Raw genomic sequence first — 26,637 nt, 5'->3', positions numbered from 1 at the left:
TATTCTTAATGGATAGGTAGTCTCATGCATATCGATTCATACAATTTTTTTTTTTTTTAATGTTAAGTATCTATTTATGAATCTATCTCTTAAACTAATATAATATCTTGGTCTACAATTAAAACTTAATAGTCCCCTACATAGATTATTTTTTATTCCACTGATTATGGACATTCCAAAATTTCGTTGTCTAATATCACACAAAAATACATACATATATATATATATATATATATTCTGTCACTTATCAAATAACGGTATAATTTGTATTTGTACACTCCCTATATACATATATTTATACTCATTATTTTTATTATCTTTAATATATTTTTATAATTTATAAAATTTATTTCTCCTATATCATATTGACAAATATATATATATATATATATATATGTATGTATATATGCTTTTCAATTTAGATATTGATTTTTGATATATTTTGTCTTTTCTTATTATTGTAATATCCAATCTTCTTCTTTTATTTTCTTTCTTTTTTTTCTTTTTTTCTTTTTTTTTTTTTTGGAGAATTTTCTATGGCAAATTGTTATCCTCTTAAATTTTCTATACTTATTTCTTCTGTCATAAAATTTAGCTCTTCATCGGTATCGTTATAATTTTTCTCTTTTATTTCTATTTCTTCTTCAATTAATTATAATATTCTTTTATTATTTTCAAGAGTCAATTCTAATGTTTCTTCTTCTTATAACTCTACATAATCCAAACTTCCTAAAATGTCTATTACTTTATTATTATTTTTATTTCTACATTGATTAGCAAAACGACCTATTTTTCCACATACCCAACATTTACAAGTCTTTTTTTTCCCCTTTGGACAATAATTATTTTTTCTAAAGAATCATACTCTTTTGTTGAAATTATAGGTTTTTTTTTATAATATTTTCTTTTATATTTTTCTCATCTTTGTTATTAAAATGTTTTCTTTTTCTTATTATATGTTTTTATTCTTGAAAGCTTACATTCCCATGAATTAGATGTTTGCCAACAATGTAAACAATGTTTTTTTTTTTTCATTTTTCTTCTTTACTTCATTTTCATATATTCCTACTCTACCCATTCTTTTAAATATTTAATTCTATGATCCAAGATGTCACTTGTGGCATCTCTTAATTCTTTTAAATATTTTTCTTCTATATTAACATTTATAGAATATGGTAATTTAGGAAAAAACATAATTAGATGAATTTTATTTCTCCCTATTTGATAGTAGTAACAGGAATATTAGCATATATAATTTTTTATATATTCCATATTACATATTTCTATATTATTTAATTTTCTCGCACAATCTTTTTTTTTTTTTTATCCTCATCCTACTCTTTTCCTATGAATTCATCTTCAATATATTTTACAAATATGTTTCACATACCTTCTAGGGTAGTTTATGCTATTATTATTATTATTATTATTATTATTTTGTCACTTTCTCTCAAGTTATCATACCAGCTTGCTATTATACCCATAAAGTTATGTTCGATATAATTTAAAAAACTTTGTGCGCTCCAACTGCTATTGATATTTAAGACATAGTACATGTCTCTCTTCTATTGTTTTATTACTTCACTTGTATTTGTAGCACAATCAATGTCTAATAAATATCTTATATTGCTTATTGGTTTTAGTGGTATGTCCCTTAAAAATACTTCATTTCTAAAGGTAAAGTCTACATAATTAAATGTTTCCCTAGCAAAAGATCCTCTATTTAGATAGCTGCAGTGTCCCGTTCTTCTTTTTTTTTTTATAATCATAATCTCTAGTGTTATTTTCCAGTTGTTATTTGGTAAAATTTCTAAAATCTGAGTGATTTGGATTAGGTGGGACGGATGAACTACTCCATTCTTGTTTTACTATTGTCATTTTAGTATTATTAACGTTATTTATTTCTTCAAAATCTTCTAAGATACTATTTTCCTTTTCTTTTTCCGCATCGCTATTTCTTATTAGTTGTTTTAAATCTTCAAGTGGAATGTGCTCTATTTCTCTCAAACTGATTAATCCTTATTGTTTATATATATATATATATATATATATATCTTCTTCTAATTTTATTCTATCATTACTTAATTCTTCATCTATCGTATCTAATTGTTAAGCTGTTTCTAATATTATTTTGTATTTTATTTCATTATCATTTTCCTTTTCAGCCATTTCTTCTAACTATTTTAGGCTATAGTTACTGAACTCTATTATTTTTTTTGGGTTTTTAGGTGAAACTAATTCAAATGGCTCTTATGGATTATTTCCTTTATATGAGTGTGGATATAGATCTAATTCTTTTTATTTTTCTTCGAACATAGCTAATTGTTTTCTGAATCTAGTATAAAATGTCTAATTTCGTTTATTATTTCTAACTGATTAGTTCTAAATTTTTCATTAATTTCTATTAATAGCCTAATTAATGTATTATTTCATTATATTATTATTTGTAAAGAAGTATTATTATTTAAGTCCTCAGATTTTACTTCTTCACTATATTTAATACGCATGCAAATGTTATTGGCAAGGTTGAGACATCAGACTTTAATACCCATTTTAATTGCAGGTTTGCGGATCTAATTTAATATTAACTCACTTTTTAAATCAAAAATATAATCTAATTTTTTTTTTTTTAATTTTGAGTGTTATAATTAAACACATATAATTATTACTTATAAGATTAAACACTATATAATTTTATTTTATTTTTTTTATACCTTTTGTAATTTTTTGAAACTTTTTGGGGGTGAAATTACAATTTCTAAATTCTAGGATGATTGGGCTTGGTGATTTGCCTTTGACTGTCCACCTGTGTTCGGGCAGAAACTTGGGCAAGGAAAATTCGGACCATAAAGATTTCCGTAATTTCTCGATGGAGGGTCACGTGGCTTGTTCCGATTGCGACTGACTTTTCCACTGGACATAACAATAAAAAACTGCCTCTTTTAGGTGATACGGCGGTGCTAAAAAATTATTAATTTAGTGATTTTAAACCTACTATTAATAAGGTGACAAAGTATAGGAAAAAAAAAAACAAAACAGACACAACACATGTCGTGGCAGTGCCACTCATCTACCTTAGGCGATAAGGTCGAATATTAATCGTTGCAGACACCACTATCTACTTCAAATGAATTCGTGGACCAATCATCAAACAACAAATTTATAAAATATAAAACCATTGTGATCACGTAAAATATTAATTTTTTAATTTTTTTCACATAAAAAAGTTTTAAATTTTTTTTTTTAAAGTTAATTTTTTTAACAAAAAAAAAAATTCTCAAACACTAAGGGTATGTTTGGTAACGTTTACGTTTTCAGTTTATATTTACAAAATTTTATAAACTAGTTTTTGTTTATTTTTTGTTTATTTTTAAAAAAACATAAACTACAAACGCGTTTGGTAATTGACAAAATGTTTAAAAAAAATTTAAAATATAAAAAAGATTGAGAAATGACAAGTGGTGGCAAGTGACGGCGGAAGACGGTGGTGAAAAGTGGTGACGGTGGGTGGTGGGTAGCTGGTGGCGATGGGTAGTGGCGGGTGGGTGGTGGTGGTGGTGGTGGTGGGTGGGTGACGGTGGCGGGTAGTAGTGAGTGGGTGGTGGTAGTAGTGGTGGCGGCGGGAGGTTGGTGGTGGTGGCAGGTGGGTGACGGATGACGGGTGGTAGGGGGTGGTAGCGGGTGGGTGACGGTGGCGGGTGGTGGGTGGTAGCGAGTGGGTGGTGGTGGTAGTGGTGGTGGTGACGGGTGGTGGTGGCGGCAAGTGGGTGGCGGTTAGGTGGCGGGTGGGTGGTGGTGGTGGTGGTGGCGGCAAGTGGGTGGCGGTTAGGTGACGGGTGGGTGGTGGTGACGGGTGGTGGTGGTAGGTGGGTAGGTGACGGTGGCGGGTGGCGGGTGGTAATGGTGGTAGTGGTGGTGGTGGCGGCGGTTAAGTGGCGGATGGCGGGTGGGTGGTGGTGGTGGGTGGGTGGGTGACGATGGCGGGGGGTGGGTGGTAGCAGGTGGGTGGTGGATGGTAGCGAGTGGGTGGTGGTGGTGGTGGGTAGTGGGTAGTGGTGGCAGGTGGGTGGTGGGTGGGTGGGTGACGGTGGCAGGTGGTAGCAAATGGGTGGTTGTGGCTGTGGTGGTGGCAAATGGTGGTGGCAAGTGGATGGCGGGTGGCGGGTGGTGGTGGTGGTGACGGTGGGTGGGTGGGTGACGGTGGTGGGTGGTGGTGGCAGGTGGGTGGCGGGTGGGTGGTGGGTGATGGTGGTGGCGAGTGGGTGGTGGCTGGTGGTGGCTAGTGGTGGCAGGTGGTGGTGGCATGTGGTGGTGAGTGGGGGGTGGGTGGTGGGTGGTGGTGCCGGAAGACGGTGGTGGAAAATGGTGGCGGGTGGTGGCTAGTTTTGGGTGATAAAAAAAAAAAAACTCAAAACTCAAAACGGAAACACATTTTTTGTGTTTTCATTTGTTGACCAAATTTAAAACTGAGACTACTGATTTATAAATCAAAAATTTTACCAAATAAATTTTTATTTGAATTTTTAAAATTTTTATAAATATAAATAAAAAATTAAAAACGTAAGTATTACCGAACCACATCTAAACATCGATTTTGTTCGGATTGGACGAGTCTGGTCAATTTGTTCGGTGCACACTTTTTTATGTATATCGGAGTGTTTTAAAAAATTAATAAAAAATTAATTTTTTCACTTTTTTAATGACTTCTTTTGACAAAAAAAAATTGGTGTCTTTTGGATAAAAAAACTGAATTTTTTTGACTAACAAAACTTAAAATATTAAAAAATTGACTTTTTTAAGTGTGTTCCTAAATAGTCCATAATAACGAATTTTTATTACAAATTTAATAATTATGAAATAAAAATGTTAATTTATAATTATTTTAAAATAAAAGAAAGGTCATTACACCTAATAAAACCTTTAATCCGTCCAAATCCTAAAAACTTTAATCTTCACCACAATTTCAGGCAAGATTTTCATGATTTTCATTATTAGTCTTGGAAACTTTTCATTAGTCTCAGTTCTTGATATATACCAAAAATTAGTCTCAGTTCTTTTTTGGCCAAAAGATTTTTTTTTGAGTTTAGGGACTAAATAAATTATTAAAAAATAAAGTTTATTAAAAAGTTAATAAAATATTATATTTAAATTAATTTTTCTTTATTTTTTTCATAAAAATTAAAAAATTAATCTGAATAAACATTTTAACTCTAAATTAAGATAATTAAAAATCAAAAAATCAACTTTACTTTCCAAACGCCTATATTATCCCAACCAAAACTACCAAGTACTTGTGTTTCAGTAAAACAAAAAAATTACCCTTTACTTTAGGATTAGCGGCCATGGAGTTCTTCCTTTCATTCATGACTGCTGCGGTGGCCATATTTGCCTTTCTTCTTTTTCTCTATTATGCTGTGTGCATAGTAAGCAGTGGACATAGAGACAACACTGGTAAGGGAAGAGAAGCACCGGAAGCTGCCGGTGCATGGCCTTTGATGGGCCACCTCCATTTGTTGGGAGGACCCGAACTGCCATACAAGATACTAGGAGCCATGGCCGACAAGTACGGACCGGTCTTCACTATCCGGCTAGGAGTTCACCGAGCCCTGGTGGTGAGTAATTCGGAGATGGTAAAGGAGTGCTTCACCACCAATGACAAAGCCTTCTCCAACCGCCCAAAATGCATAGCAGTGGAGCACATGTGCTACAACTATGCCATGTTCGGCTTTAGCCCTTACGGTCCATACTGGCGCGAAATGCGCAAGATTACCACCCTTGAGCTTCTCTCCAACCACCGCCTCGCCACGTTTAACCACATCCGTGAATCTGAGGTGAAGGCATCGATTAAAAACATTTATGAGCAATGGGTGAAGAAAAACAACAGCACAAGTGCTTCAAATTATAAGGTACCGGTGGTGGTGGAGATGAAGAGATGGTTTGGGGACATAAACTTAAACTTGATTTTTAGGGTTGTTGCGGGGAAGCGGTTTGTGGAGGGAGACACGGCGGAGGGTGAGAGGTGCCGGAAGTCGTTAAGGGATTTTTTCGAGCTGATGGGGGTGTTTACGGTGGCAGATGCGGTTCCATTCTTGAGGTGGTTGGATTTGGGGGGTTATGAGAAGGCCATGAAGAAGACAGCCAAGGAACTAGACTGTGTGCTTCAAGGGTGGTTGGAGGAACACAAGCATAAAAGAATTTCCGGCGAGGCCAAGGCTGAGCAAGACTTCATGGACGTGTTGCTGTCCGTTCTCGATGATGGTGTCACCCAGGAGGGCCCCAAATTTGATGCTGATACAATCAACAAAGCTACTTGTCTGGTAGGTGTTTCATGACAAAGTTATTCTGAATTTAGTTGTATTGCTTAAATTTAAATTTTAATAAACCTAATATACACGTTTTAAATTGGAAAAAATTCTCAACAAGTTTTGTCTAAGGAAAATGTTTGAGGGCCACAATTTTTGTAGTTTAAATGGTTCAAAATTGTCAAAATAACGTCGTTTTGACAATTTTGACGTCGTTTTATACTCAAAACAACGTCGTTTTAGCAATTTTGAACCATTTGAACTACAAAAATTGTGGCCCTCAATCATTGCTGTTTATCTAATATACACATTTTCGTTTCATGAAAGGGTTTGTAAATCTTCAAAGTTCAAATCTTCGAAGTTTAAATTAAATGGTGAGTAAAACCGTCAAAAAAAAAATAATAAAAAAAAAAATAGCAACAGATTTATCGTGAGATAGAAGGAGAAAAGAGAGATTGGCATCATGAGACAAATAGCAACTGATTTACAGATGAGATGAGATATTGATATTTAGAAGACAATAAAGGTGAGAGAAATAAAAGGGTTTTACAGAGCTAGACGAATGTAAAAGTGAGTAAGAGACGAAGTGGGAGAGAAACAAAAGGGTTAGAGAGAGAGGGGTGGAGTCAGAATGGTAGGTTGGAGAGGTGCAAGGATCCTCTTCTCAAATAATCCTGTTTTTTTTTTTTTATTCACTCACGATTATTAAATATATTTAAAGATTTTTACATTTTAAAATTTTTATATAATTTCATAATTATAAATGAATTGAGATAAGAAGCAAGGTGGAAAAAAAAAATAAATAAAAAAAGGCAAATTACAAGCACTTTCTCGAGATTTGATAAAAATACAGATTCTTCTTGAGGTTTGAGAAATTATAAATTATCCCTTGAGAGTCAAATTTTCATAACAAATTAAGAGAAATTAGGGAAAAATATGTATGAAAATAAAAATCTCAAGAAATAATTTGTTATGAAAATATAAACTTCAGAAGGTGAGATGTAATTTCTCAAATCTCAAGAGAGAATCTGTATTTTAACGAAACCTCAAGAGTGTTTGTAATTTACCCCAAAAAAAAATTACAGTTTGTCACCCCCACAGGGATCCAATGTATTTTCCCAAAAATTATTTAGAGATGGGAATCCGTGCTAGATAGACAAAACATGAGAGAGGAACCCAAGGGTGAGAGAGAGAGAGAGAAAAGAGTTTGAGAGCCACAAGTCATAGGTGTGGAAAAGTGATGGCACAGGTCATCTTTTCAATCTTGGAAATCGGGAGTACTTGTTCCGTGTCAAAATACACTTGTTAGATTTTTTTTTTTTTTTGAACATCTAAAAAAAACTTGCTCGTTTTTACTTCTCAAAAAATATTTTTTAAAAAATTTTATTTTTTATTTTTCTTATTTTTTTGTTTTTACTAAATTTTTTTAATATTTTAAGTAATTTTTTTATTTTTTAGACACTTCATATTGTAATTTTTTTTTAAAAAAAAATTCACTAAATATCAAAAATATAAAAAATACAAGAATTCAGTACATTTTTTATATTTTTATATATTTATTAATTTTTTTAAATATTTTTTCACAAATTTTTTACTTTTTAGATACATCTAACTAAGATCCATCTAAAAAAGTAAAAAAATATTTAAAATTTAAAAAATATTCACTAAAAAACAAAATAATACGAAAACTAAAAAATTCAATTTTCAAAAAATTTAATCCACAAATTCAAACCAAACACACTGTTTATTTTTTTATTTTTGGTATTTTTTTGTTTTTATTAAATTTTTTTAATATTTTAAATAATTTTTTTTTTATTTTTTAGACATACCTAATATAAATATACTTAAAAAGTAAAAAAAATTATGAAAAAAAATCTTTTACAAATGTATTAAATACCAAAAATATAAAAAAAAAAAATACCAGGATTCAGTACAATTTTTTTTTATATTTTTATGTATTTATTAATTTTTTAAAATATTTTTCACAATTTTTTATTTTTTAGATATATCTAAGTAAGGTACATCTAAAAAAATAAAAAAAATGTTTAAAATTTTAAAAATATTCACTAAAAACAAAAAAATACGAAAATAAAAAAACTCAATTTTTAAAAAAAATTAATCCAAAAAACTCAAACTAAACCCACTGAATTATTTTTAAAATTTTTTTTTTAAAAATATAATTATTACATTTTAAAAATATTCAGTGTGTTTGGTTTCAGTTTTCTGCATTCAATTTTCTGAAAACTGAGTTTTTTTTCCGTATTTTTTAGTTTTTAGTTAATATTTTTAAAATTTTAATTAAAATTTTCTTATTTTTTAGATGCACCTTATTTAAATATATCTAAATAGAAAAATATATGTGAAAAAATATTTTAAAAAATTAATAAATACACAAAAATACAAAAATTGTACCAAATTTTCATTTTTTTTTTGTATTTTTTGGTATTTAGTGTATTTTTCAAATATTTTTTCACAAATATTATACTTTTTAAGTGTATTTATGTTAAGTGTGTCTAAAAATTTTCTGAAAACAGTTTTTTAAAAATTGGAACCAAACAAGTTGATTAACTTTTTTAAATTATTATTTGATAATATATTTTTAAAAAAATATCAGTTGTCATAATTATACTTTGAGTAATGTTAGAGTTTCTAAAAGTTTTATCAAAATTTTTATTAAATGTCTCACATGGGTATGAGACCCAGGTGAGTCCCACGTGAGTTCCACACCTATGTCAGATATTTGATAAAAATTTTAGTAAAACTTTTGAGATTTCTAATATTTTTGTTATACTTTTTGTGCTGTTAATAAATTTAAAAGAAGGATAAAATAAAAAATTCATATTATTTTAGTCATTGATTTTCGAAAGCAGATTAATATTTTGAAATAATAAAAAATGAAATAAGAGATATTATTTTGAGACGGAGGGAATATATTTTATCAAAAACAACAGGAAATCTATAAATTCATAATATTATATAATAACCTGTATATATTAGTCAGGTCGATTTTAATAATTTATTACATACAAAATCTGAAGCTCGACCGAAACCTGATATTTAATCATGGCATTGGGTTGATACTGACCGTGTAACTCTCGAAATAGTTCGTGTGTGACTTGGGTCTATTAGGATGGGTCCGTTTGAGTGGGTGATTCGATTATATGTATAGCCCTATGGAACATAACCAAGTAACCGTTGAACATGATCGTCACATGGCTATATCCCAGCTTCTCAAATGGAGTCTGGTGATTGGATCACGTAGGCTTCTGCTTGAGAAGAGGCAGATGATCCTCTCTAACACTTTCGTCATCCAACCATTATCTAGTCCTTGATCTAAAAGTCACAAAATATGATAACGACTAGTTATTGAATTGTGACTTTTAGATCAAAGGTTAAATAAAAAAAATAAATAAAAAAAATGTTAGAAAAGATCCAGATTCTTTAAAAGAAGTGTAATAAATTGATTATTACAATTAAAATTTAATAGATTGAAGTGGAATTTGTGTATTGCCACAATCAAGTGGCAATTGTAGCATGATCGCCATTTGATTATTTTCCATTAACTTTGTAAATAGAGGTAGTGTTTGGCAAATGTTATTTTTTTGTTTTTTGGATTAAACTTCATAAAAAGACAAAATAGGATAAAATAATCAATAAAACAAAATATCGCATTAAACTCATAATCATTTCATTTTTTCTCTCATAAACATCACATCTAACTATCAAAAAATCTAACTATCAAAAAATCTATCTTCCCAAACATAAAAATTTTAGTCTATTAAAATAGTCAAAAATTAAAATAATTTTCTAAAATAGCAACTTTTCAAACACCCACATAGTCTCGTGGTTGGATCATATTGACACTTCATAAGTGTAAGAGATTGATTATTATATAATTAAAACTAATAAGGTTCAAGGGGGATTTTTTTATCCTAGTGTTTGTAAGTGTAATTTATTTAATATTTCAATGAATAAATGTAAATAGATCGTGTCATTAGGTTTCTATGTAAATTCGTGTTGTTTATCATTACCTTTTACAAAGTTTTTTTCTTTTTTTTTTAAAAAATTTTAATTTATAATTTTTTTTATGTTGCATATATAGGATGTACTTAATTGTTTCAATGAATGTGTGCTTTGCAGAGTCTTACTTTAGGGGCCACTGATACCACAACAGCTACTCTTACATGGGCTCTAGCTTTGCTTCTCAACAATCGGCAAGTGCTAAAGAGGGCTCAAGATGAGTTACAAATCCATGTTGGCAACCATAGGCAAGTGAAGGAATCAGACATGAAGGAATTGCCTTACCTACAAGCCATAGTCAAGGAAACACTACGTTTATACCCACCTGCGCAACTCTTACCACCACGAGAGGCTGTGGAAGACTGCTTTGTGGGCGGATATCATGTCCCCACCGGCACTCGCCTTTTTCTAAATCTTTGGAAGATCCATCGCGATCCTCAAGTATGGGCAGACCCCTTAGAGTTTCAACCAGAAAGATTTCTCACAATTAACATGGACGTCGATGTGAGAGGCCAACATTTTGAGTTGATTCCATTTGGAAGTGGTAGGAGAACATGCCCTGGAATCTCTTTTGCACTTCAAGTTGTGCAATTTACGCTTGCTAGTCTACTACATTCGTTTGAGTTTGCAACTCCATCTCATGAGATTGTTGATATGACCGAGAGTAATGGGTTCACCAATATCAAAGCAACACCATTACAAGTCTTACTCATTCCGCGTTTGCCTGCTGAAATTTATGGATGATGCCTAGCATGATAGGTATACTCATATGTGGATGTCAATAACATGGAAATATTGTAACTCCAAGATATGTTAATTGCTACGATTTCTATTGCGTTGATGTAGAGTAATAAACATTTAGAGTAATAAACATTTAAAACATGTGATAAAAAACATTTAGACCACAGATTTTAAGTGTGATTAATATTTAATAAAACCTGTGATTAATAATGAGATAAGATCACATGTTGTGGGTGTTTGGGAAGTAGGTTTTTTTTAGTTGTAGCATATTATTGGAGAAAATTTTTTTTATGTTTGGAAAGATAGTTAGATTTTTTTGTGGTTGGATGTGATGTTTATGAGATAAAAAGTGAAATGATTATCGGGTTTGATGTGATATTTTGTTTGGATTTTTTTTTTTTTTTTTTTTTTTTTGTAACCAATTTATCTTTTAGTGAAAAAAAAACAAAAACCAAAAACCAAACTTCCCAAACAACGCCGTTATATGCATTTCTCATCACAGTTAATGCATGTTAGAAAAAAAGATTCGACATATTTGAAGAATAATCAATATTATTTTTGTATGCACATTTAAAGAATGTAATGCACACTATATACTATACTTTGAATCGCAACCACATATTGAATGGAATAACGTCATATATTTCATAAATGAAAGTTGAATGTTCAAAAGTATATATACAAAGGAATTAATAAAAAGTTTTTAACTGTATTTACATAAATTAAAAAATAAAAAAGCTTGAAACACTAAAGTAACGTTTGGTAGAGTTTTCTAAATATGATTTGAGAATAAAAGTTATGTTTTGAGTTTGTGAGTTTTGGAATTATGATTTGAGTGTGAAAAATTTGTTTGGTGAATGAGTTTTGAAAAGAGTTTTGAATTGAGTGGGGAATTTTGATGTGACATATGATATTTGATACAAAAACTTACAACTCATAATCAAACACACAACTCAAAATTCTATTCAAAGCTCATAAAAAATTTTAAAAAATTCTAATTTCTTTTTTATTTAAAATAAACAAGTGGCAATTGTAAAAATAAAAAAATAAAAAAAATACACTGTTTCAGTCAACCTGCCGAATGTCCGGGAGGACGACCAGCCGGACATCCGGTAAGCCCAAATTTTCCCACCTTGGACAGAGTTTTCAAAAATGAGTATGGAATTAACTCTTGAAAACTGTAAACAAACATCATATGCAAACCAAATGATGGAACTAAAGTTTCAAAGGTCTACAAAACAAAGCCTAAGTTCTTAAATTTTTTGACCATATTTTGCATATCTCCAAAAAAATTCTAACTTGAAAAATAAAAACACAAATTAATTCAAAATTCGCTAGAAAACATATGAATAAACTAACTATTAAATTGTTAGAGATTTTAAAGGTCACCCTATAGAAAGTCAAGTAAATGTGTTTACGGTGATGATTGATGATCCTCTCTCCAAGGCCCCGTTCAATTGTCATGAATGCTCCGTTTAGTTGTCAAAAATTTTGTGTGAGAAAGTTAGGGCATCCACAATGGATATTTTAAGTTTGTGTGTTAAAATGTGTTATATGACAAAAAGTGTTAAAAGTGGGACCAAAAAATACATGTTAAGAGCTTGTTAATTTAGTAAGTGAATAGTGAATGAATGGTAATACAATGGATGTGTTAAGGAATGTGTTAAGGTGTGTGTTAAGAATATATATATATATATATATATATATATAATAAATAAAATAAATAAATAATTTAGTTTAATCAAAAATTTCAAGCCCAAAAAAAATCCCAACAAGTAAAAAAAAAAAAAATGTTGTTGACCGATCAACTGACCGGACGTCCGGTCGGTCAACCGGTCAGATCAATTTTTTTTCCCTCTTTTCTTGAAGGGTCTAGAAGTCACGGAGGACTTCTGGCCGGACATCCGGGGGGAGTTCCAAGAGGACGTCCGGGGGGACTTCCTCCAGGCAACTCCTTTCTCTCTTCGTTGGCTAAAACGTTCGTTGTAGTTAACACAATTTCTAACATCTAACACTAACAAAGTGTGCTAACGCTGCCCTTAGCAGCTCCATTGCAGCACCAAACAACAAACATTGCTAGCCAAAAATTAACAACTGACACTAACAGCTCCCTTAACAGCTCCATTGTGAATGCTCTTACTCCCAGGAAAAGTGTAGTAAAGGAAAATGGAACTTCGTTTCCCATGTGTATTCATTTGTTAGGAAAATGAATGGATTGCTCAGATTCCTGCAAAATCTTTTTTACTTTCTCGCAAACTGAACACAAAAAATATTATGGAAAAATTGATTTTCATGTACTTTACTTTCTTTTCCTACAACTGAATGGGAGGGGGCTGAAAAGAAGGTGAAGTACGGGGAAATCAATTTTGCCATAACTATTTTCGTGTTCAGTTAACAAGAAAGTTGTGGAACCATCTATTTAACTTTCCCACTAAGATAATTTTCTTTTCAAAACATGTCTGGAAAAATATACAAGATTTTGTAGGAACGTCAATAATACACTTTTCTTGACAAATGGACCCACAAAAAAAAAAAAAAGCCTCATTTTCCTTTCCTACACCTTTTTTCAGAACAACTTTCTCATACAAAATTCTTGACAACTAAACGGAACTTAATTGGTGAGAATGTGAGAAAGGGTACTACTGTAATATAAAAAAGCTATGTATTCACCCATTGGCGTTGGCAATGGCATTCACTACCTTCACCAAGATGTATATTGGCACAATAATTCCAGTAGTTCGCAAAAGCAACAATTGCCATAGAATGTAACAGAGTGAGTTTTATATCACAATGAGTCTCATAATTGTCAATATTCTACTTTGTGTGTGTGTGTGTGTGTGTGTGTCAATATGAACTAAGTATTGTCTTACCAAGAACAATGGAAAAGAGTAGTCATGTGCTTCATTAACTAATATGGGAAGAGTATGCCGTAAGATCAGAAGAACCATGAATTGCATACAAGAAATTAGAGAAGCCGTCAAAATGCTAACATCAAAATCAAGTAGCCAAGGAGACATATTTCCCTACTTTAGATATTGTTGTGAACAAAATATACACAAGTGCTCACACACCCAGAGAGAGAGAGAGAGAGAGAGAGAGAGAGAGATTAATTACAATTGTAGCAGCAGAATGACAGCAAAACTTGCATCTTGATTCAGAAGCTGCATACTCATCATAGTCTAGATCAACAAGATTAGGCTCAGTTGTCACCATAGCTATAAAGCGAGGGTTATTTAGGCCCCTTCTAGAGATCTCCCAATTTCCCCAGATAAAAACATTTGAATCACAGACTAAATCTAACAAAAACATATGAAAATAGAATATTAAAAACGAAAAAAGAAACTTAAATCAGAAAAGTACCTAAAGTTCATTGGAATACTCCCAAGTTGAAACATAGGAGGAGGTGTATAGCGATTCCGGTTTTGACCCGACTCTTATAAAATCCCAGACTCAAGTTTGATGCTTTCATATTGTTGTTTACCTCTCGTTTCCCTTGTATCCCTTTAGAATTGTCTTTCAGGTTGTTGTTGTGTGTTTGGAATAGGTTGGTTGCTTGTTTCTTCAAACTTTTGTTGCCCTGATTTTGGCTCTTCCGCTTGAGTAAGCATTCTTGCGCTTGAGCAGGCTTCACAAATTTTGCTCCTCTGCTCGAGCGAGAATTGTCAACTCTCCGTAGTTTTGCAGGTCTGCAAATACTGAGAGAGTGAGTTGGACGCTCGAGCGTCTAGTTTCATGCTCGAGCGGGCCTTTCGTCTGCAAAACTTCTGGAAGTGCGTATCCTACGCTCGAACGCCACTTTTCACGCTTGAGCGGAACTTTGTGTTTGACGCTCGAGCGGGGCTTTCCACGCTCGAGCGAACTTCATGTATAATAGTCCGAGAAGATGACATTTTGAATCACTTTTTCTCCTTTCTCTCTCTAAAACTTTTCTAAAAGCTTGTTCTTCAGTCTCTCTCTCTAAAACTCACCTTCTCTCTAAGATCTCATCTAGATCCATTGGGATTTCCACCCTAGTACCTTTGAGAAAAAGGTAGAGCTCATCAAGATCTTCATTTTGAACCGAATAGAAGTGGGTTTCGACATTCTTGGGGTTCCACTCTTGCTTAGCTCGTCTTCTCTCTTTGAGGTAGGGATGTTTTCTACACTTTCATATGATATTTAGCTTAGTTATTTGTATATTGTGTAACAATGATGTGATTTGGAGGTGTTTTAAACAAACCTAGTGTTTGGGCATAAAATGGAAAGAGGGGTTTTGGGTGAAGATGAAATCAATGCTTGTGGGATTTGAAAATGATGTTGTGTTATGTTTAATTTGATGATTTTGCACTTGGCTAATATTTGGGAAAAATGTGGAAATTGCCCTAATTGGATCAAAATATTATTTTGTACAAATAATTGGAGTTGGCATTGAGAATGTGAAATTGAGAGGGTATTATTATTAATGGTGGGATTGGTTATGTATTAACTCATTCTTTTGGAAGTCTTGAATAAACTATCTGTTTGAGATTGAATATCTGTCTAGTGATAACTGTATTGGGCTATCGATGGAGGATAACTTTGACTGTTGTAGAAATTACATGTGAATTTTGTAAATTGAAACTAATCTATTGATGGCTGTCATTGAATATAATTGTGTTTATATACATTGTATATGTATGTTTGTTTGGGAGTAGAAAGGGGATGTGCCCCATTTTTGATTATATATTTAAATACATTTCATATGTATGGGTGATTGTTTGGGAGGAGAAAGGAGATAAACTCCATTATAATTAAGTTGGCCGGAGTGTCCTGGGTGAAAGTCTCGAAATTATACATGGGTGCCTAACCCGCGGACGAAATATCCATAAAATGACAATTGTAGTGCTTGTATAGCTTACGTTTACATGGGTCCCGTTTGACGGTTGCCCGTGGACGAAATATCTGTGAAAAGGAAGTTTAAAGTGTTAATGTACCTGTGTTGTATGATTTGAAAATCATTGAGATGTGGCCTTGTTTGGATTGTCAAAGAGATTATGAAATTGACTCATGAATTAAGAAAGATAAGTGAACGGAATATGAATTGAAGAAAAAAATGGGTTAAGATTTGAATATGGTATCTTTCAAATATATGAATTCGTGGATGTTTTATCGTAGACAATGTATACACTTCTTGTACTTATACCTTTGCTAAATTTCATATACTGTGTTAGATGATTCCTACTGGACTGTGGCTCACCCTATTTGGGAATAACATTTTTCGGTGTTGGTAACTTGCCTCCACCAAGGCAATAACTTAGAGCGACATTTTGAGAGCAAGAACTTCTTATCTTGATTGTCACACCCCAATTTTAATTACACGAAAACATTACCAAAAGCCTGAAATTTAGGTCCATTTTTTTTATTAAAAATATCTATTACCCTTGAGTAATAGAAACATAATAGTACATGTTCTCTCTCATGATGAGCACAACAATAAATATAATACATGCCAAGCTCCCGCTACGGAGTTACAATTAAATAATTACAACCATCAAGGTACAAAGAGATTACACACAAGATCTACATAAACTTCCTAATCCTTCAACCAATCAATCCGAAATCCCTTCCTGTAAAAAAAATGAAACAACAAGGGATGAGCACAATTGCCCAGTAGGAATCTCATAGTTCTAAAACAATAACCATCCTATAGATAGAAATGATCATGTATGCAGGGTGATACCATAGAGTAGAGGACGTTTTGCAATTTCAAAATATCATACGTAGAGTATCTTTATCTCAAAGTTTATTTCAACATTTAAGAAAAACCTTTGACCATAAAAAAACTATCCCTTTTCATTAGAAAACCATAAATCCGTTTTAAAAACAACATATTTAAGGAATCACATAATTTTATATATATTAACCCATTCCAAAATATTCCTTTTTAAATTCCCATCTTAACATTCATCTTTTTATTCCCATTCCCCCCTTTTACTAGTTACATTTATTAAAGCTCCATAACCTGAAATTCATGTTCCCTTAATACCCAAAACGACCCTCATACACTCCATTCCCACCTGTCAATCATCTATTGCTACAACTCTCTAATGTAGAAATCCAAGAACAATTGCATCACATCCGCATTTGCATTATCAACTATAACTCAACACATCACACGGACAATAAACCCTTTCTAATCCAATTTCTCAATTAATCACAAAGTAAAACTCTTAATCTTTCCTTATAAATACAAACAACCCGGTGAGTTCTTTATCACCAATCCCTTATTCAATTACCATTTCATTATCCATTCTTTTCAAATAATTTCTATGTATTCCCATTCCATACCAATTTACACATCAAATGGTAATTTCACAATTTCATCACAAGTCACATATATCAACACTGAACTCAACACACTTCACAACACATTCCACCTTTTGCCGGCTTTATACGGCAGGATAGTGGGCACCCAATTCATAGCATATTCCACCTTTTGTCGGCTATTATACGGCGGGAAGCGAACACCCAAAAATCATTTTCTCAAAAACATATCTTTTTTTTAAAACCATTTTCAACCTTTTAAAACCATCCCCCAAATTTGTCGGCTATTATACAATAGGACGTGCGCACCCAAAATATTTTCGAAAACCATCCGTTTTTCCACTTTTGCCGGCTACAATACGACAGGACTGTGTAGACACTTGTAGACATCCCCAAACGTCCCAGGAGGGAATCCCGTTTTGTTTATTTGGGCTTACTACAGTTCGGACTCAACGTCATGGTCCTGTATCTAATCTCGCGGAGTGCAATGCAAGACCGATGAATCATCAAAGTGTCCAAATCCGGCAAATCATTTTGAAAAACTGATTTTTAGAAAGAAGTGCCAAACATGGACTGCTTTCCTAGATACAAAGTCGCCACCTAAATATTTTATTTTGGGAGAATTTAGGAAACCCTGACTCGTGCCTAAGGCCACGTGTCCGTCATCACCAAAGTTGCCTCGGCTCGGGAACTTGGGTACGATTGGGGAAGGTCGCTTCGTGAGCACCCCCACTCGCCCAATCAAAGATCGGTCTCTACTAACCATAATATCGAGTTTTGAAAACATTATGTGCTCTTATTCCGATTATTAGCCTAAAATTACTATGTGATGCGCACAACATATAAGTATAGACTGGATCGCCTGAGTTGGAACAAAACATTTTATGTTCGTTTTTGAAAGCGATTTGCTACTCACAAGTAGGCTAAAATGCGGATTTTACCACCCTCAAGTGGGCTTAGAAAACATGATTTTACCACTCTCAAGTGGGCTTAAAACTCTCAATTGGTGAATTGTTCCAATTCAAATAACCCAACCTTCACCCACAGGCATTCAGGCAGTTATATCACATAAGCAAATAGCCTCATAGTAAGCATGCTATCATGGCGGTCACTCACACGCATGCAAGGATGCTAAAGCATAAATACTTACCGAGTACTCTAAGCCAAAGAAAGAAGCTAACTAGAAATCATGCATGAATCCTAACTATGCTGAAATGCCTAATGCAACACACGCAAAAATGCAACTAAGATAGGCTCAGTTATTCTAAAAATGCCATATGAAATGCAACAACTGATACACATATTCAACTCGAAATTGAAATACAATGCAGTTAGTATGATGCGCCGAGCCCAGTGTATGCAAAATAGATGAATGGATACAAACATACAAGCATAAGGATGCTAATTTAAATGTGCCCTAAAACTAACCATCATAAGTTGGTAAATAAAAGGGAGAAAGACGTGGGGTTGGAAGACATACATCACACACACGCACACTTATTATAACATTGCCCCCTTCGGAGGGTCCGAATAAATAATACACAACCGAATGAATAACGAATTACAGTTAATTATTACACAACCCTAATTAATTAACAAATTAACTAAAATAAATAAGCTAGCATGCAAAACATATGAAATGGACTGCCTCAGCTCGGTCTTGAATGACAAGGAATGCATGCATGCTCGAGTCGCCTTGCCAGAAAATCCATCACGATGCCCCGATTTGCCTCTGTTTGCAACTGGTCCCAGAATACTGAACAAAACTCCAGAAGGCTGAAACTCTTCCATGCTGTAGGGATACTACCGACCAGTTTTTGCTGTTGGCTTTCGGTTTGCTACAATAGAGAGCAAGAAAGGGGCATGGCAAAGTATTTTCAACATATGTGTGCACGACCACTCTCCCCGTCATTGCATAAGCCCTATGGAGTGTAGTCTTCGATCCTCGTGCCACCAATCACGCATCTCGATGCATGATGACCGAGGAGTCGGATTGCATGACTCAATGTAAAATGAGTGCACATATAAACACAACAAGGCCTAAACTCCATCATGGGTAATCCGGAGTGTCGGCGACCGAGAATCAAGGCACGTTTCGTCACTTGGAGTACAAAACGTTCCTCGTTTCCCGTGTCTGGACTAAACCCTACTCCAAACACAATGCAATACACATGGCATGCATGAATGCAACTCTAACATGCAACCTAAACATAATGCCACTAAATGATGCAAACATGCAAATGATGATATGCAAACATGCTACTAGCATACACAATGCTATGAAATAATCAATGGCATACTCAATGCGCATGAAAAGTATATGGCATACGCAATGCACACATGGAGACTAACAATGAAATGATCAAGGCATACACAATGCAATGGTCAATCATGCAACAACATGGACTAAATGGCATATACAATGCAAGATGGACTTAAACCAAGATAGGTGAGCCTTAGCCACACCCAAATCAGTGGCCAAACATGATGAAATTGGGTAAAGAAAACACATGCAAATATGCGCGAATGCAAGGAACTAAACCTAAGGCACCAAATGCAACTCTACTAAAGCATGGCAAGGGATGAAATATAGCATACAATCACACATTTTCTAGCTCTGAAATGACATGTAAGATGGTCCCGAATCATGTAAACACCTCACACTATGCATGCTAGATGGCCCGGATACCGAAACTAGTGAAGTGCATTACACTAGAGGTACACAAAGCAATGCTCAAGTGACCCAACCAGCCCCAAACAGTCCCTATGCAGGTCCAAGGCAGTAGGAAAATGGTCTAAAATGATGGCTCAAAATGTATAGAAATGAAGCTCATGCAATGGTCCATAAATGAGGTATTTAAGCACGACTCTCAAACACATTTAAAGAGTGGAAAACATGGGAAGATGGCAAAAGTATAGGCTCTAAAATGACATGCTCAATGACCCCAAAACATGAAAGCACCACCATTCAAGCGTGCAAGAAACTTCAAAACTCAAGGCTAGGCAAGGGTATTACACCACGACCATACATAGCAAGCATCATTCGACCATGAGGCATAAAAATAGAGCTAAAGAAGTCCAAAATATGCACAAAATCAGTTTAAGGCATGGCCAAAAAGTGCTAGAATCAAAGACCCCAATAGCATGCAATACAAGCTAGTGAAGAGGGTTTACACTACAAGTATATGAAGCATTCAAGGGGTCACTAAACCAGAAAAAGTTAGAGGTATGACATGCCAAATAAAGCCCAAAAACCCATTGAAACATGGTCAATGCATGCAAGAATGACATGCTCCTTTGATGAGCTATGAAGAGGGTTGTTCTACACATGCAAGATGGACACCCAATATGGAAAAACAAGCTCTGAACAGAGCCTATGCAGGTCCTAAAACTTACCAAAAAATGCCTGAAACATGGCTCGGAAGCATGCAAATAAGGGCTCCTTTGTTAGGCCAAATATGCTAGGGAACAAAACAAGGGGACAGAGGGTCACCCCTCTCTGATTTTGGCACTCAAAACAGCATGATAGCCACTATTTTCAGTGGCTAGAAGGCCTAACAAAGGTCAATGCAAAGGCCCTAATGCATGGCTTAAAATAAGGCCAAATGAAGCATGCAAGGGGTAGATAACCCCCAATAGAAAAATGATATTAAACAAACATGTTAAGGACCTCAAAATAAGACTTTTTTCAGTTTACATCAAAGCTCAAAAATGCTTGCAAGTATGGCTAAAAGATGAAGCAAAATAAAGCTCAAAAGAGGGAATAGGGTGTTACCTTGTAGTTTCGCAACTCCAGCAGCTTTTGGACAAAAAATGTAGCTCTTCAACCTCTGAAAAAGGCATCCAAGAAGCTTAGGTTGGTGTTGGAGGGGTTAGGCTAGGAGATGGTGTGCAAAGGGCCAAAAACTTCACACTTTCTAAGCCTAAAGGGAGAGATATAAAGGGAGATAGGTGTATATGCCTTAACAAAAATCTGAACCTCTCTAAAGGAGAGGAAGGCCCTCTCTTATAGCCAAAGGGGTCCAAAGCTTCTCAAAGAAGCTAAAAACAAGCTTGAAGATCCTCCATACACGTGTATGGAGGATCCATTCTGTGCCTTCCAGCTGGCACAGCTGGCAACAACTCACAGAGACAAGACTGAGGGAGGTAGGCCGACCAGTTCAGGTGGTTGGCCGATCATTTCCCCTGGTCGGCCGACCAGTTCAAAAGGTTCAAGTGAGTGAATGGTGGTCGGCCATCCCAATTGGTGGTCTCCCAATGGAATACAAGCTAGTGGTGTGGTGGGAGACCAGCAAATTTGGCTCAAAAGTCAGGGAGACCAGCTACTTGACAAGAAAAATCGGCTGGCGGGGAAAAGTGGTCTCCAAGAAGACAAGGTGGTCTCCCACCCTTGTACCACTTTTCAAACAATGAAAATAGGGTCCATGCCAAAAATGAACCAAGACAGATGCAAAACGAGGGTTCGAGGGCCCAAACGCGCAGCCGGGTGCCCCGAAAACTAACTGTTAAGCATCGAAAGTGGTGTGCGACCACGAAGGTGGTCTCTCGGGCCACAGTGTCCCTCTAGAGGGAGGAAACAAGGTGTGTGCCAAAAACCAAAGCAAACGGAGAAAGTTAATCCGTCCCGAACCGAGGCGCACGACCGATGGCTCCGAAAACTGAAAATCGAAAACTGGTCTCCAAATGGGAACAGTGGTCTACGACCACGAAAAGTAGCCTACGGCCACTGAGAGATGGTCTACGAGACCTCTCCCTCCCATCGGGAAGAGAGAACAGAACCTGGTTCGCAAATCGAGGCAAAGCACAAAAGAGTCCCGAAGTCCGGAGGCAAGGCTCTCAGCTAAGACTCTGTAACCTCAGAACGAGCACAACATGCGCAATCACCGAGCGCTCAATCGATGACGTCTGAATCTTAAGGTCGGTCAAAAATTGGGTGTCTACAGTTGTCCCTCTTTGACAGAACTCGAAAGTCATAAGTGACGCGAGTGAATGTCAAAGTCCAGAGACGACCCATTTTTGACAAGGCCGAAGACTTAGACAAACAGGCGAGATAAAAGAGATGGGTCCACAGGCGCGGGGGGGGGGGGGGGGCGAAATGCAAAATGATATGCACAAAGCCGAACGTAACTCATGATCATGCAAAGAAACAAGCTATAATGAAGCAAATATTCATAATAAATGCAACAGTTTTAAGCAAGAATGCAAAGCAAAACTACATTTTATGCAGATAGGATGTAAGAGAATTACAATTCTCGCTATGTTTCACGGAGAAGATACAATACCTGTGCGATTCGTCTGGTTGCACCAGCTTGAAATGAACCGTACATAAAATATCATGCTTGCAAAAGAGAGAAACCTAACAGGCATAGCATAGTTAGCAACATATGTTCAACGCTATATCGAATGCAGACAAACATGGTGCCGATGAAAAAGTACATGGCAATGCAAGAAGAAACGTGCGCGACAACGCAAGTTAAACATGAAGGTATGACGATACCAGTGAAACATGCACAACAATGCAAGCGATGCGCATAATAATGCCAGTGACGTGCATAACAATGTAGGATAAGCACAACTTTCAAAAGCATGTTTGAAACAAAACATTGAGCAAAGAAAAGCACGCCTCGACGAGGGCAACTCAAACGTGACCTCCGATTTACCTCTCGGAGGGGTCGCAACATACTCAAAAAGGATACACCTTGCTCTTGGCGAGTAACGACGAGCCATGCGTCGAGGATTGGATTTGAAGTTCCCGCGGAGGGATTTCGCGCCGAAAAGTGCACTTTCCTTGTACTTTCTTGAGAGCCGAGGGCTCCGATCACCACCAAAATTTGCAGGGAGAACAAAGAGTCATTGGAGACCACCCAGGAGGGGCACCGACCACCTAGGGAGACCACCGACCAGGTTTTGTGCAAGGGGGTGGTCGGCCTACCAGGAAAGGTGGTCGGCCGGCCACCTATCCAAATCTGGGACAATTTTGTCTTTTTACACTTGTTTCTTTAAATCCACATGTCCCAATCACTATTCCTCATAACCTCAAGGCCGAAATCAGTCCCTCTTCCTTCCTAGACCATTTTCTCTCTCAGATCTGCGCTCTATACGCGTTTTCCAACGCCCCACGCAAAGTTGTTTCACGAAATCTTTCAATTTTCTTCACTTTGGACCGATTAAAATTTGATTTCAGAGCCTCTTTCTTCATTTTCACCACTTGGGGTAAGTTTGTCTCAAAATTTGGAACATTTTCTTGGGAGTTGACTTTTGTTGATTTTTTATTTCCTGAGAGTTGACTTTTGTTGACTCTTTCCAATTTTGGCTCATTTTTGCTCATTTTTACAGATTTCTTCAAATGGCGGGTCATTTTCCTCATGGTGGAGGTCCTCCAGGTGCTGAGGGTGAGCCGAACATCATGTCCTTGCCCCCGAGAGTTCCCGTTTGATCCCGAGAGGTATCATCCTCGGGAGCACATCCTTCCTCAGGCCACTTTCTACCATTTCACTGACTTTGATGACCAAGCGCCTGTGGATCTGTTGCTGCGGGAGCCAGAGACTTATCTCTCTCATCAGGCACGAGAGGTACGTACTTCACTTTTACATTCTCTGCAATGTATTCTGCATTTCATGCACATTTCATACTTTCTCTATGTATGCTTATCTGCTCATTCTGAACACATTTGCACAGCATATTTCTGCTTATTTTAGCACATATCTCACAGCACAGAATTCTGTTGAATGGGCACACAGCTTGTTCTGAACACTTAGTCTATAACATAACATTCTATTTGCATTTTGAACACACAGCTCAATCACTCGAATTTCTGAACATGCAGCTCTATAGACACCCCATTTTTGACCAACCTCAAGACTTGGACGTCATCGTTTGAACACTCGGTGATCATCCTTGTTCGTGTTCGTCTTGAGTTCCCGGAGGTCTCGGCTACGCGCCCTGCCTCAGGATCTCTCGACTCGACTGTTTTGTGTCTGGTTTTGCACCAAACACTTGTTGTTTTGCTTCTGAGGGTGGGAAGTAGCTTGTAGGCCATCCCCACACCTCACCGGCCATGGCTTGAGGCCACCGGCCTTGTTTCCTTGCCACCGGCCATTGGTGATGGCCGGTCGACACTATTTATGGTCGGTCGGCATTGTGTTTGGTCGGTCGGCAACTGTTTCTGATCAATCGGCCACTTTTCCTAGCCGAGACCTTTTCTTGAGGGAGCTTGACCCTCTTGAACCTTTTTTTAGCTTCTTGAGGAAGCTTGAACCTTTTTAGCTTCTCCAAGAAGCTTGACCCTTTTGAACTTTTTTTTTAGCTTCTCCAAGAAGCTTGACCCTTTTTGGCTTCTCCAAGAAGCTTGACCTTTTTTAGCTTCTCCAAGAAGCTTGACCTTTTTTTTAGCTTCTTGAGGAAGCTTGAACCTTTTTAGCTTCTCCAAGAAGCTTGACCTTTTTTTTAGCTTCTCCAAGAAGCTTGAACCCTTTTTTTTTAGCTTCTCCAAGAAGCTTGAACCCTTCTAAGCTTCCAAGAGAAGCTTGCACCTCTTGAACCGTTGTCTAGCTTCTCCAAGAAGCTTGACCCATTTGCCTAGCTTCTCCAAGAAGCTTGGCCCTTTTGTCTAGCTTCTCCAAGAAGCTTGGCCCTTTTGTCTAACTTCTCCAAGAAGCTTAGCCTTCTTGGCCCTTTTGCTCCAAGCTTCTAAGAGAAGCTTGGCCTTTTTGGTCAAAGCTTCTAGAAGCTTTGCCCCATTGGTTTCTCTATATAAGGAGAGTCTCTCCTTCCATTAGAGAGGTTAGAAAAATCTGATATATCACATATATATCACTCCCTCTCTATATCTCCCTCTCTCTCTATATTTGTGTTGGTTAGAGGGTTCAAAAGGGTCTAGTTCTTGGCCATTTGAACTACAACTCTTGGCCTAACACCTCCATCATCAACCTAAGGAGCTTGGAGGCCATTTTCAGAGGTTGAGGGTTGCATTTTTGGGTCTAGAGGCTGCTGTCCCCTTTTGGCGACAAAGGTAACCCATTTTCCCTCTTTATTCCCCATTTTTGCACACCATTTTAGCCTATCTTGCTTTCGGATTTGGGCTTTGTGTATAACATAAAAAAGTTCTGTTTTTTTGTGTTTAAGATACTTCATTCAGACCACTTTTCTGTTTGGGGTCGTTTACCCCCTCTTAGGCCTTGTTTGGCCCCATTTTGTGCTATTTTTGGTGAGTTTCGGGACCACCTTGTTTGGGCCTCCTCACCACTAAAATCTTGAGGGATTTCAGTGGTGAGAATGGTGGCTTAAGGTCCTAAGAAGGAGAGGTCCATCCCCTCTCCTGGTTGTCTTCAAAACTTGTCATTTTAAGCCTCATGTGTGAGCACCATTTTTGAACTCATGTTGGCCATGTCTTAAGTAGTATTTGTGCTTATTTTGCCATGATATAGCACTGTTTTAAGTTGGTTTAGACACACCATGCATGCTTAGCATACTTGTCTTGTAATGCCATGAAATTGCCTTAACATGCTTTGTGCTTTGAGACTTGTTTCTAGCATGATTTTGGCTTAGCTTTGTGAAGCTTTTATGCATATTTTGGCATGACTTAGGTCTGTTTTTGGTTATTTGGGTCATCCATGCTTTGCTTTGTATAGCTACCATGCAATCTCCCTTGTAGGCCTTGAGTGTTGACCCCCCTAGCATGCTTTACTTGCTTTGTTTCAGTGGTTTGGAACCATTCATCATGCCATTTCAGACCTTATAGCATGCTTGTATGCTTGCATTTGATGCTCCTTTAATGCTTTAAAAGGTTGGTATCTTATGCTCCATGTTTGGCCCCTTTTGTATGCTTCCATGTATAGGCCATTTAGATGCCATCTAGGTGTGTCTTTGACCTTAATTTGGCATGATTTCGGACTGTTTTGATTCACTTTGATCATTTGCTTCGTGTGTCATATGATCATAGTTTAAGTCCTTGGGCTTGGATGCATGCTTTGCTTGCATTGGTAGGTTGATTTGGCATCATCTTCTACATGTTTTTCAAAGCTTATCATGTATGCTATGTGCCAATGTTTCCCCCTTTTAAGTGTGCTTGAAAGTTGCTTCTATATGCTTAGGTATTCAACCATGTTTGCATGCATGTTTGTATGCTTAGGTACTTGGCTCATGACATTTTGTTGCATGTTTAATTGGTGTTGCATTTGGCATGCATTTCTTGCTAAGTTTCCTAACATGTTACATGCCTTGCATGTGTGCATGGTTAAGATTACACTTTGCATGTTTGCTAACTTGTATACTTGTCCTCATGTTCATGTTG

General features: G+C 35.9%; 2 protein-coding genes across 2 annotated transcripts in view; one reads left to right on the top strand and one right to left on the bottom strand.

Annotated features, from left to right (window-relative positions):
- Positions 1-4,965: 4,965 nt before the first annotated feature.
- Positions 4,966-11,167, top strand: LOC114261075 (cytochrome P450 CYP82D47). Its single transcript, XM_028201285.2, has 2 exons — positions 4,966-6,317; positions 10,443-11,167. Exons 1-2 carry the CDS (start codon positions 5,343-5,345, stop codon positions 11,064-11,066), a joined length of 1,599 nt encoding a protein of 532 aa, XP_028057086.2. The 5' UTR covers positions 4,966-5,342; the 3' UTR covers positions 11,067-11,167.
- Positions 11,168-13,729: 2,562 nt separating this feature from the next.
- The window catches only part of LOC145793307 (uncharacterized), a 37,817-nt gene continuing 24,909 nt past the window's right edge, over positions 13,730-26,637 (bottom strand). Inside the window, exons 7-10 of the mRNA XM_082876102.1 lie at positions 14,425-14,469; positions 14,179-14,329; positions 13,933-14,015; positions 13,730-13,815 (exon numbers count right to left, since the gene is read on the bottom strand). Coding sequence (XP_082732228.1) covers positions 13,730-13,815; positions 13,933-14,015; positions 14,179-14,329; positions 14,425-14,469 — 365 coding nt within the window. The remainder of the gene's footprint in view (positions 13,816-13,932; positions 14,016-14,178; positions 14,330-14,424; positions 14,470-26,637) is intronic.

Source organism: Camellia sinensis, chromosome 6 (genome assembly GCF_055761805.1).
Source record: "Camellia sinensis isolate YWXY chromosome 6, ASM5576180v1, whole genome shotgun sequence".
Taxonomy (NCBI): domain Eukaryota; kingdom Viridiplantae; phylum Streptophyta; class Magnoliopsida; order Ericales; family Theaceae; genus Camellia; species Camellia sinensis.
This window is presented reverse-complemented; position numbering and strand designations above follow the sequence as displayed.

What these genes read in the sequence shown, in the direction of transcription:
- LOC114261075 (XM_028201285.2), top strand. Translation starts at nt 5,343, where the DNA reads ATGGAGTTCTTCCTTTCATTCATGACTGCTGCGGTGGCCATATTTGCC. An exon ending in TCAACAAAGCTACTTGTCTG is followed by an intron (nt 6,318 to 10,442) that starts GTAGGTGTTTCA and finishes TGTGCTTTGCAG; the next exon opens with AGTCTTACTTTAGGGGCCAC.